The following is a 13,305-nucleotide window of genomic DNA, read 5'->3' on the forward strand; positions in this document are numbered from 1 at the left end:
TAAATTGTCTACACAATGTTTTTTTAATCATAAATTTGTAATTCCACATTAATCCATCAAAACACAAGTAAACACATCTTTGTGTAAAAATAACACATCTTTGTGTTGACCTTTTTGACACAATAGATGTGTTAAAGAAACGGACACATGAGTTGTGTCAAATCTGACACAAGATGTGTTGTCCCTGAGCTGATTCAGCACATGTGTTAAAATTTAACACATTATGTGTTGTTTTTAACACATCTGTTCTAAGAGTGCATGCAAAACCACAAAGATCGGTACCTGTCTAAATAGTGGACAAACTGCAGCTCAGGAAGCCCTTCATGTTCTTCTACTGTTACATACTACTAACCTTCCTTTTAAATGCTGAGAGAAACATCAGAACCCTGTATAAAACTTGAGTTTCTGTCGCTCATTTAGCTCCTGGATCATTCTATACTCGGTATTTCCAGAATGTCCTCCAGTTTTTAACTTTTTGTTTCTGAGTTTTTCCCAGTAATGACTCCAGTTTCCATCACTGTCTGCTCCATAACCAAACACACTGACCTAGGACAACAAAAGTAAACAATGTTAGAAACCGAGGACGTAGTGCTTAAAATCTCGCTTATTTGCATCAACTTGCTACTCATTAGTGTGTTAAAGCAACACTGGTGACATTTACAAGGAAAACGCTAACTTAAAAATGAACTTACCTCATCACACATATGCAAGGCAAGAACCAAAGCCAGAAAGCCAGTGGAGGGATAGCTGCCCTTCTTTTCCAGCCACGTGTCATGAACATACCTCATAAAAGCTGGATTAAGGACCATCACCTGTTATGAGTCAGAATTCAAACTTATTTTATTGAACCATGACCTTTGCAGCCAATAAAGTTTACTGTTGATTACATCATCAAATAAATACTTACCAAATCCATATTAGATTTGATTTTTGATTTTACTGGTGCATATGATCTGTTGAAAATGGCGTAGAATGTCACATTCAACATCAAGTGATTGTATGGTTGTGTCAGTAAAATTATTTACAATCCATAAAGAAAAGTAAAGCAGCAGGTTATTTTTAATGTGAATGTCTTACAGTATCTCAGGAGGAAGTTCTATTTCACATAGGCTATGCTTAACTCTGTAGACTTTTCAAAGAACTTGCCCTTAATATGGGCTCAAAACGGCATGCAGCATTGATTTCGTTAATGAAAACTGTGAGGAAATATGTATGTCACCAACCTTTATTTCCATGACTAAGATGAGACGATGATAAGACGGCACCAACTTCATCATTCACGTCATTAAACACTAACTGTGAGGATATCAACACTACTTGGGTTACTTGGGAGTATACTTTGGAGTTACACTTGGGTACTACTTAGGAAACCAAATATGAGAGACACTAAGAGAGGATTAAGTTGTTGTTAGACCATTGTTGTAGTGCTAGGTGTCATTTCTTGAATGGTGTCCAAGGTATTTAAAGATGCATCACGTAAGAAACAAAATCATGGTCAGAAGTTATGTGTTACACTCCGTACGTGGTGCTTTAATCCCCCCCTGCCCTTATATGGATCCAGGGTCTCACTAAAACAGGGTGAATGGTTACGGTATGGCAACAGTAAATGCACTGAATGTAGACCTAAATCTGAATGTAACATACTGTGTATATAAAAATATATTGCTTTATTAAAAGTCAAATTGTCCTCCGAAGAGGGGTCATGGTGGTAGGAAAAAAATACAAAACATAGACAAAAGAATAATCTTAATCCGAAGCAATTAAACGGAGCCACCTGTATAACTCAGTTTACAGTTCAATGAGACATACAACCAACACTATCCATGGTCCAGACCTGTAAGGTTACTGTAATGTTAACATTTCAACATTTAAATATGTTTTTGCAATATTTACAGAATTGAATTAAGAGAGATATTTTAAAGAATTTTGTAAACATTTTATTAAAAAAAAAATGTTCCTCAACGATGTTGCCATCGTCACATGTTTAATGACGTCTGTGCCGTTTCGTCATCGTCTCATCTTAGTCATTGAAAAAAAGAAGTTAAATCGTTAATTTGATAGTGTTAATCGCTAAATTTCATATTCGTAAGTCTAAATTTGCCAACCACAAACCATTCTTTTTAAAATGAACTCAAAATTTTCCATTTTATTTCAATAGGTATTTATGTATAAGTACCCATTATAAAATGTTCATGAACAGATTTATTTTTTAATTGTGATTCCCCCTGGCATTATGTATGTTTGTGTTCATGTTCTCTATGTTCTCATTGTTGTTCTGCCCGTCTGTGAATGTTGGGGAAAAAATGGAAAAAAAACATATTTCGTCATAGTTTACAAGATAAACTCTGCTAGGGACAAATGATCACATAGTTCATAAAAATCTGACTCACCGTCCTTTGAATCCTGTGGTGAGGGCCTTTGTGAGCCACTCAAGATCCAGTATCTTAAATGGAGCCAGCACAAGATGAGTGGTGTTATCTAAATCCACAGAACTCTCTGGATACATGACACGATGAGTTGTTCTGGTCCCAACATCTGCTTCATAGCCTTCGGTATGACCAGCGTTCATTCTAAATAGTGCAGAGGGATATATTTCACGTGTCACTGTCCTTAGCAGAAATACAGCAGGGGACTGCTTCAAGTGTGACTTTTACTTTCTGACATTGAGTAAACAACTTTGATGTGTGTCCCACTGACTCAACTCATTGTGACCAAAAACATTAATAGAAGAAAACAGCTTTCTTTCGCTGGACGACTTACCTTATGATGACGTCATGGAAATCTATGAGAGGTCCATAATGTGATTTCATCAAATTACCAGAATTTCCCACCACAGCACAAGTCCTGCAGCGGTCGGGGCTGGATTCTAGAACTTCTGGACTGGGTGGGACCGTCAGAAACAGCCTGTCCACTGTTTCTCTGAAGGTTCTGAAGTTGCCCTTTTCACGCTGTAAGCACTGTCAGGCACACCAAACAAATGGATTGTTATGAACACATTGGCAGGCGTTGTCACCATGGTGATGCAGGCCGGGCGCCTGGGTCAAATGACTAAGGGGGCAGGGGCGCGATTTTTTTTTTTTCATAAAGTAGGATAACATTAACTAATTTACCCAGGCCTTACCCGCGCTGCCGCAACAGGGTCAGCACTCGCAAATATGGCATTTCTTGAAGCAGTTAAGTTGTCCATTTTTATCTATTTTTAAATAAAAAGTTTGACTTGACAAAATAACTAGTTGTATGAGCTTTAGGCTTTCATTAACCTCCCAGTGCGTTCTCCCGGTTGTAGACATTTCCGTCCAGTAATGCTTGAGCCGACACTTAAATCAACACTAGAGAACTTTTCCCGCTTCGGCCTCTGGTCCGCCTACATCAGTGATATAGGCGGGCCAGAGGCGAGCTAAATAGATGACGACAGTTTAATTTACCAGTTAGCTCCGCTGGTAGCTAAGCGTATGGGGCTCTGGATACGTCACCCTGTGTATTGTTGGGATTGGTCGTAGTGTTATCCAGTTGTGTGCAGTGACATTTTCAAATGCATGCTTGGTGCTGAGCCTGGAGTCGGGCCATTTTCATTACTCGATGCCAGACCGTTAATCTTTCGGATTTGGGTCTGGATTTCCAGGCTAGCGGATCTGTAGTTTGAATGAGACATAATGAGACATTACGACAGCAGTAATGGATAATTCCGCTTCCAACCTGTAGGGGGACCAAAGCGGGAAAAGTGCTTCAGTGTTGCTTTAAGAATAAAATATTTTTTAAAAGTTTAGCTAGAGCAGTAACATTAAGCTAACGTTAGAAACTGCTAACGTTACACCAGTTACGTCTAACAAGGATGTGTAGGATATCACTTGACTGTTACTTGGGCACCTGTCACATCAGGGTCTGAGGGTGGCTGCTCTGCGGCTGCGCTGCGATGATACGGGTAGGTGGACGCTCCTCCTCATCTGATGAAAATGACGGAACATTGATCTCTTCCCGATCCGATTCTCCATCACTCATGTCCAAATCTAGCTTGCTCTAGCTTCTGATAATGCAGCCGCCTTGTCAAAAGACATGTAAACAATTCGCGTTGCTAGGCTACTGGCGGTGGTCTGAGCGCAGCACCACAGTTTTTTCAAGGGGGTAAGCCAATCTCCCCAAAGCGTTGCTCCTTATGGAGCCATTTTGTTGCTAACAAGCCATCAGCCCCCTGTTAGCATCCATTGACTGCCATTAATTTTGGCGTCACTTTGACAGCGAATAACTTTACATCTGAAGCGTTTAAAGACTTATTTGTCCATTGTTTATTTCTAAAGAAACACGACAATAGCCTCTTTCCGACCAAGTATTCACAGGAACGTAGTTATAGGAACAGTCCACTTCTAAACAGTTCTACTAATTACTCTCCCCCAAAACCGTTTTACCATTTGCATTCACACTGGCCAAGTGGCCATAGGAACTGACCTTTTGTTATTATAATCACAGCCATCTAACCACCACTATGTGGAAAGGAGAAAAGGGAAAAGACCCTGCCCTGAAGTAGGAGCTGAAAGTGTTACAGGAACTGTGGCCAGAGGAACTTAATACTCCCCAAATTGGTCCAGTCGGAACAGGAGAAAAAAAACGTTATGTTCTAGGAACTGCAAAAATCCCTCCGGTCGGAAAGCGGCTAATGTATAAAAGGCTCAATTACCTTGTATCTCACATTATGGCTCCGTAGTAGACGTTTTTGTATAAAAACACAGTTGTGTCATAACCACACGACTTACTGTCGCATAGTAGAGGAATTACCGTATAGTACAGGAGAATTTTGCAGGCAGTTTCGACTTACATTAGCTGTTTAGTTTAATTACTAATGTTAACTAGCATTTTAGTTAGCAGTAATTAGCCTGTGCCTATGTTATCTCCTTACATATACCTACGCTCTCCGTCTCTGCAAGATTGGGAATGATTGAGATTTCTCTTGGCACAGCTACCAGAAGACTAACAACTTTCAGACAGGTTGCTCATGTCACATCTACGTCGTCAAGCTCAGTTGGAGCATAGGCGGCGCCAGGGAGGGGCTAGGAGGTGCTGTAGCTACCCCTAGGATTGCCGTAGCACCCCCTTTGAACCCCCAAGAAATTGCTGTGGTTGATAAATAAATAAATAAAAAAACATTAATGTGTAAATAGTATAATTTATATTTGAAAAATGAATAAATACATTAATAAAACAGTGAGTCAGCTGAGAGGGGGCCATGCAAGAACTTTACTCTTATCCCTGTCTCGTAGAAGAACATTACAGTGAACAGTATCACCGAATCTAAAGTTATAATATTGGTTTATTTTTAGCCCAGAAAACATGTTCGCCCTCTGTAGCTTATTTAGATATATTAAGTCACTACAGATATGACTACATTATTTTGACCATATGTGCGTGTGAAAACTGTGTGAGGATACATGCGCGTGTGTTTTTATTGTGTGCTTGGCTATGGGTGGTGTATTTGGCTTGCTGCATTACTCTTCTGAGCCAATGTATGAGAGCTGCAGTAATGATTGTTTGAACCCGGCTTGTTGGCTGGTATTTGAAATATATTTGGTGCTGTTGCATCCGCAACTTTAAATCAATATCTCTCTCGTTCCGCTTCGCTTAGTAAACCGCGGCGGAGGTGGGTGGGCATCTGCGTGAGTGTATGTGTGATGTATGTGTAATGTTAGTCTATTTGTGTCGAGGGAAACTCAAAATTTCAGAGCACCCTCATTGAAACGTCCACCAACCCCAAAGCACCAGCAAAAGAACATCTCTGGCGCCGCCACTGGTTGGAGGCTGCGCAGTAATGCTAAGCCATCACCGGAAAAGTGCTTCTAATATCCTAACGGGATCTGTTGGTCCATTTTACTGTCTATGAGTTGTTTCAAGGGGTAAAGTAGTTAGTATAGACTTATTAATGAAGTGAGAAGACGGCTGGAGTGGTCACTCTCTGTGACAAATATCGCCGCAGATGGGATTACATTGTTGTTTGTAGTTGAAACCCCCCATGCGAACTTGTAGCCTAATAGTAATTGTGTTGTTGTGTTTGTACGTTTTATGGATGTATTATGTTGAAACAAGGAGGCAGAAAATACAACTGATGGGGCAAAGCCCCCTTTTGCCCCCTTGTGGCGCCGGGTGCATAGGGATGGTCGTTGATTATATTTTATTCCCTGATCTCAAGTGCAGGTTGAGAGACTGTTTTCTTGCAAGTTAACAACGTACCTTCCACCAGTTGAAAACGTCCTCTGAGATATTGTAGTTTGCTGACAAAAATGGTTCAACAGATTTGTTGAAATGCTTCATAAACCACGGATCATCTTCAGATAAACATCGCTCACAAGCACAGGGTCTTTCATCCTGAGGCAGGGAGAATGACATATATCCTCTCCAAGACACACAGATAGTAGTCAAACACAGCAGGACAATGAGCGCCTTCCCTTTTGAATTCATCTCGGCTGTGTGATGCTTCTGATTGAGAAGAGAGACAACAATCATAAATGAGGAAAAACTTGTCAGATTGTTCATTTAAAGCTATTATCATCAAAAGAAAGTAAGGCAGTTTGATAGTGTAAGATTCCGCTTACATAAACTCATCTTCAAGTGAATACAGCTGCCAGTCATTATGAAATGAATATCACAGTTTGCATTATTTCTCTGATGATGACTATATCTCACATTTGAGACAGAAATTTGCGTAAAACAACATGTTAGATGCAATTGTCAATATGTTTATAAAAGTAAAATAAAAAGTTAAAAGTTACAGATGAAGCCATCTAAAATGTACACCCATTCATTCACTTGCAGGGTGCCCTTTTTGTGATCTTATTTTGTGTGTGAGATTGTAAAACGTGAATAGGACGGTCCATGGGTGTGAAAAACATTCCCTCAGATGCTACTGAAGGGCTCTGTAACCAGGCCTGGCTGTTTTTGTCCCTCTGCTCCCTTTCCCGGTGGTCTCTGGGCCCTGCTGGCAGCCGGTATACAATAACGTCATTTTTAGTTTCAGAAAACCTCCCAGAATTCACCATTATGTATGATATTACGACAAACATTCCTTCTCTTAAAGTGGTCTCCTTTTACATTAGCCTAGTATCGCAATGCCAAATATCCACATTGCTGAGAAAAGTGTGTTGAGTGGTCAATGCAGCGGCTGTTGAACGGTTTCATTTCCTATTAATTTTTCACAATAAACGTTCCCTGTTATTTTGTTCTTTCAATGCTTATATTGTGAGGCAGCCAAATCAGGAACTGTTAGGTTTCATCAGCAGTAACTTAACACAACTCCTATGCGAACATAAAACTTTAAATATAGCAGATGTATAATCTAGAAACGGCTGCTCTGCTCTCTTCAGTTATATTTTCCTCATTGATTATGCTTGATTTCACCCACAACACATCCATTGTTAATCAGAATGTTCATTTTTATGACTCAATCATCTCGCAGCATAGAGTGAGCAGAAATTTTAGATGGCTTCATCTGTAAATCTAAATAATAATAATAATAATAATAATAACTTTATCTATATAGCACCTTTAAAAACCAAGTTTACAAAGTGCTTTGACAGACAAGCGAGGCAAAAGAGGTCAGTAAAATAATTGACAGCTAAACAGTGGGGCCAAAAAACACAAAACAAGCTAATGAGAAGACAAAATAAGCATATACTGTATATAGAATAGAAATCAATAGCAATAACAGATAAAGATCAAAAGGAACAATAAAATGAGAGAGCATAAAGAGAGCAAAATGAGGCACCTATCCTGCGCGCCCTATCTCTTTGGGCCGGTTGTTCCAAAGTCGAGGGGCCCTTATGGCAAAAGCACGGTCACCCTTAGATTTAGGCCTTGACTTCGGAACGGCCAAAACGGCCCTGCCCAAGGACCTAAGGCTGTGAACTGGCTCATACGGGGACAACATCTCCTCTATGTAGCTAAGAGCCAGACCCATACCAGCTTTAAAAGTAATCAGTAAAATCTAAGAATCAATTCTAAAACGAACAGGCAGCCAATGGAGAGAAGCCAGGATTGGGGTTAAAACCAATGAGAAGGTGTAGGCCTCCTCAAATGTAATATTGTGATTATACAAACAAAATAAGTGATCAATCTGTATTCATATAGTGGAGCAATTCGCTCTTGAAATACAAAAAAACAGACAGGATTTATAGTCCCTCCCTGTTTAGTAAACTAGCCAATTTACTGTGGGATTTATCAAACTGAATAAATCCTGCCCGCACATAAACACAAAACTGCTTTGCTTGCTCCATCGTGTTGTAAGTAAGACATCTGCTGAAAAAGTTATTATCATTAGCATGATTACCGTACTGTTAGAGCGGACCAGACGCGAGCTGGTGCTGTGCCCGAAGCGGGAGAGCATGAGATGGGAGCATAGACTGTATATTACTAATATATTATATTATGTTATTAATAATAATAATAATAATATGAATTTAATATACAGTCTATGGACGGGAAGGCATGCGATGGGAGTTTTCTTTTTACTATGCAGCCATACCCGTCTCTAATAAAAAGACAGAGTGCTCTCTCCCCGTGGGGTCGAAAATCCAGCTGTTCCACTTAGCTTCTCCCTCTAAAGGTCTGGAGAACTTCTGTTGTGTAATCTGGATGCAGCGTTTTTTTGTTGCATTTGTTTTCGGGGTTTGTGTGCTTTTCTTTTTGCATCGTTTTTTATTCACAGCGCGTTTGTGTATTTGGTTGTGTTGTGTGTATTTGCATCGCGTTTATGTATTTGGTTGTGTTGTGTGTATTTGCAGCGCGTTTGCTGAATGCTGCGCATGTGTTGTCAAATTAATGAAGTTGTTTTTCTTTTTGCATCGCTTCTTTTTTCGGGGTTTGCTTTTCTTTTTGCACCTTTTTTTTTATTTGCATCGCGTTTGTGTATTTGGTTGTGTTGCGTGTATTTGCAGTGCGTTTCCTGAATGCTGCACGTGTTGTCAAATTATGAAGTTGTTTTCTTAATTTGCTTGTGTTTTGTTTTAGAGTGTCGGAATGGTATATGTTTATACTTCTCATCCAACCACAATCAATTTCACTCTATCTGGAAGGCGCGATTTATCTGGAGGGTTTTTTTTTTTGGAGGGGGGGGGGGTTTGAACGATGACAAGCTGAAATGAAAGCAAGCCGAACTGAAATAGGAGTAACGAGGCTATTTTTTTAAATGTAAGGAGTAGAAAGTACAGATAATTGCTTGAAAATGTAAGGAGTAGAAGTAGAAAGTCTGCTGTAAAATAATTACTCCAGTAAAGTATAGATACCCAAAATTTCTACGTATTTGTACTTCATTACTTGACACCTCTGGTGCTAAGTGGAGCGTCTGTCATAGTGTGATTGGTTATGTCGCTGTCAGTCCCCTGCGCTATATCCTATCCACCAATCACAGCGTCTCTCGGATGAAAACGCCTCTTTAGTTACCCCCACTGTTGGGGACCAAGGGTTGGTTAAACAGCGATTTGGCTCAACTTGAATTGATTCGAGACAAAGGATCTTGGCCTACATGTAAATTCCAAAGCCAGTTGCACCAAACTCCTAGAGGCTGCTACTTGGAAGCAGAATCTCAAGATGGAGAAAGTGCATTTAACACGTGTGGGACAAGGCAGACTGGCGGTGAGACAAAGAACTGCTTCACACCTTTGACCAGGTTGCAGTTTTCCTATTGGCCGTCGGGTCTTTGAATGCACCACCCCGCCACTAGGAGGCGGGGAACGATAAAAGCCGTTCGGCGTTTGTGCTTCTTCGGCTTTTCCGCCGTGACTCACGTCGCGAAAGGAAGCACTCTAGTCCGGACTAGTAAACTAGAAAACCAGCATCATCTCGCTGGCCAAGTTTCGAGCTGGTACAAAGTATATTGGCCTGATATACAAGGGGGATCCGAGGAAATACTTTGTCGAAGTATTCCTTCATCTGCGCGGGCTTAATCAGCCTGGATTTAAGAAAAGGACTGTTCTTTTTCTTGTTTGGTCGACCTGGAATCCGTTTTTCGTTCTTTTGCTCCTGACGAAACGGATTGTTAAGCTCTTGCCAAGAGACTTAACTGACAGACAACGCACAGTAAGGAGGCTTTTACACAGTTCTGGGCAGAATATTAGAACTAGTGCGTTTTGTTTTGTTACTAATGAGCAAAGGGTTAGCTACCGCTGTTGCCATTAATGTGATCTGATTGTAATCATGTATGGGCCATATCTGGTTATTAATCTGTTCTGTGAATATATAACTGATCATTATATCGTTTGATTTATGTTGTGTTAAGTAGCTGGGTTAAAACCGTAATTGCTATCTGCAAACTCCTTTCAGGAGTTTTAATTACTGTCTGCGATAGAATCGCGAAAATCAGCTGCTAGCTACTGGAGTGGTTATAGTGACGTTTCCCTCAGCAAAACCAAAATTCTCAGTCTGTAGGACAGTGGCTGAGGGGAACTAGGTCATTATCAATATCTTAAGATCAGAAGTGCCTCTTTTCTTTACTCTCCTTCTCTTTCGTCCTTTACTAACACACGCACACACGACACAGGCTAGCTGCGAAATTACCAAGCTAACGCTGTAGCTTCCACATGGGATCTCCCTACGTTCCGGACAGAGCTAAAACAGGGACTAGCTACCAGATCGGCTAAGCGTGCCCGTTGCCTAGCAACCCCCGGCTTCTTCAGCCCTCTCCGCGCACGCAGCACCACTACCGCCCTCTTGAGGCTAAATAGTTTTGTGCAGCTCACAGGAGTAGCCATCTTTGGAGTTGTTTTGGTGTTTAGAGCTACACCCCCTCCTTTGTCACTCACTCTCTCTCTACACACACTCACACACACACACAGACACAGACGTGTCCATGACACATGCTGCTTTGTTTTTGCTTTGTTTTTGGTTGTGATATTATAAAAAGGTATATGAGTTTATTATTGAAGGATTATTGTTTAGCTACTGATAATTGTGAAGTTAATAAATCTTATTATACAAATTAGCAGTTGCTTGTGATTATTTGTGTACTTGTAACAATTGCTGGTCGATCAGGTCCGTTGCTTGGATTCACACCTTCCTTTATTTCCTTTTTTAAAGGATTACCACAGAAATGAGACTGTTCCACAGTTTGATTATTGGTCCCTGACTAGCAGGGTGGTGCCCCGTTTTGATTGTTTGTCGATTTGATAAAGTTATTAATAACCATATTCATAACTTTATTAATATTGATAAAACATCTTTGATAATTTGCCAATGATCAAATCTGTACCCTAAGGAATCCTACACCACTATTACAGTGCGTGCATGTGCATTAGGTAATCAGAGTGAGACTAAAATGGACAGACTTGTTATTAAAAAAGCAAAACCTTATGATGCGAGTGCATCGACATCCACCACCAGTGCGGAGAGGTCCACCAGGGCCACGAAGCTGATGAAGGTATCGACATAATCGTGACATGACACTGTCATGAACATGTCATAGACGTTATAAACAAGTCATAAACGTTTATGACTTCTGTCATTAAGTGTCATTTGTTTTTTGTCATGACAAGGTGACATTGTTTGGGTTGTCTTGATTATGACAACTTGACATTACTCAAAGTGACATTACCAGAAGTTGTCTTGGTCATGACAAGTTGACATTACATTTGTTTGGGATGTCTTTGTCATGACAACTTGACATTAAATTTCTTTGGAGTGTTCTTATTAAGACAACTTCACAGTAAACAGGATGACAATATGTCAAGTTGTCATGACAAAGACATCCTCTGGTAATGTCATCCTGGTTAATGTCAAGTTGTCATTACAAAGACATCCCAAACTAATTTTAATGTCAACTTGTCATGACCAAGACTACTTCCGCTAATGTTACTTTGATTAATGTCAAGTTGTCATAATCAAGAACCCAAACAATGTCAACTTGTCATGACAAAAACCGAATGACACGTAATGACAGAAGTCATAAACGTTTATGACCTGTTTATAATGTTTACGACACGTTTATGACATTGCCATGTCATAGTTAAGACAGTGTCATGTCATGATTATGTCGATACCTTCAAGTAAAGTGTTACCTAAACTTCTCATCTCCAATCCTATCTGTATTTGTGAGAAGTGGCGCTGTCCTTAGTTGAAAGAAAATGGCTTTATTATTGAGTTAATAGGCGTGTGTCTTTGTGCCAGCCGCTGTCCAATTCCTAAGGTTCTGAAATACAAACATTTTTTGACTACTTTTTTAGTTGTTTTTTTTAAAAGGCGCGCGCCCGTGAGCACCCACAGAGGAAAACATAAATCGGAGCTGTCTACCTGCTGTAAATCATTTTGTGACTAATGGAAAAGGCCTTAATAAAAACTATATAAAAATAGCGTTCTTTTCACTGTTAGTCTCGTTTGCTGTTACAGGTCATTTATGATCATCAGATGGAAAATGATACAGTTTCAGAAAGTTTTTAAAAGCTACATATAGTCACTTTAACTTTTTAATTTGCTTTCACAACATGCTGTTGACGTTGTTTTACACAAATTTCTGTCTTTAATGTGAGAAAAATGAGCTAAAGGTGAAGAAAGTGAGCTAAATAATGAAAATATATCAGCTATAAAAAAAACTTTCATTTAATTATTGCTACAGTTATCATTAATAACAATTAATAATGGTACATCTTATTAATTTTACTTGATTCCTGTTGTCATTTTTCATTTATTTATGAAAAAATATAAATATACCTAAAATCTATGAAAATTATAATATTAATAAAAGGAGAAGAATAAAAATAAATAAAAAAATAAAATAAAATAAAAGAATAAAAATCAAAAGTTATACTGTAGTAACGTTTTATTTTCGTCCTACCTGATGAGACAGTAAATCCACTTCTTCTATTGAGAAAACGTCTGACTTTAAGAGTACCGGAGAATGATGATCGACTAAATGAATGCCATTTGTGTGCTTTGATCAATGCCAGGAAGAAGTCTTCTGATAGGAGAATTGGCACACTGTTGTGACGGGGTATTATATAGGCTATATAAGTTTTAGGCAGAAGCTTTTTTTGCCAATAACCAATGTGAAGTGAAAAACATTGGATACCTCCGGCGGCTGCAGGTCCTCCTGCCCTGGACTGTGACAAAGACAATAGTAAAAAGGAAAAAGAAAATTTGCATATTATTAACTCCTCCAGTGAAGTTAAACAAGTAGTGTCGTTGATTAAACGCTTTCCGTCCGATCAAGATCCTGGCGCAACAGGTGCGTTTTATCCGCCTCTCAGTGCGCAGCGGCGATGGAGAGACTAACCCGAACTGTATTTCCAAAGTTATTATTGCTTAGGGTTTGAGGAGCCAGGCCGCATGAACAACCGC

The 13,305-nt window shown here is 39.6% G+C and overlaps 1 protein-coding gene across 2 annotated transcripts; it reads right to left on the reverse strand.

Moving 5' to 3' along the window:
* Window positions 1-13,305, reverse strand: LOC120571891 (CMP-N-acetylneuraminate-beta-galactosamide-alpha-2,3-sialyltransferase 1-like). 2 transcript variants are annotated; one of them, XM_039821011.1, is made up of 7 exons: window positions 12,803-13,305; window positions 6,217-6,459; window positions 2,761-2,957; window positions 2,391-2,570; window positions 908-953; window positions 693-812; window positions 1-546 (listed from the first exon to the last, which is right to left on the reverse strand). In XM_039821011.1, exons 2-7 carry the CDS (start codon window positions 6,442-6,444, stop codon window positions 379-381), a joined length of 939 nt encoding a protein of 312 aa, XP_039676945.1. In that variant the 5' UTR covers window positions 6,445-6,459; window positions 12,803-13,305; the 3' UTR covers window positions 1-378. The 2 variants fall into 2 exon arrangements, with proteins under 2 accessions (XP_039676945.1, XP_039676944.1); XM_039821010.1 differs by having other exon boundaries at window positions 6,217-6,462.

Source organism: Perca fluviatilis, chromosome 13 (assembly GCF_010015445.1).
Source record: "Perca fluviatilis chromosome 13, GENO_Pfluv_1.0, whole genome shotgun sequence".
NCBI lineage: Eukaryota > Metazoa > Chordata > Actinopteri > Perciformes > Percidae > Perca > Perca fluviatilis.

Coding starts and splice junctions, on each gene's coding strand:
- LOC120571891 (XM_039821011.1), bottom strand. CDS start 6,444: ATGAATTCAAAAGGGAAGGCGCTCATTGTCCTGCTGTGTTTGACTACT. Junction 2,958..6,216: donor ACGTTTTCAACTGGTGGAAG/GTACGTTGTTAA, acceptor TGTGCCTGACAG/TGCTTACAGCGTGAAAAGGG. Junction 813..907: donor TCAAATCTAATATGGATTTG/GTAAGTATTTAT, acceptor GACTCATAACAG/GTGATGGTCCTTAATCCAGC.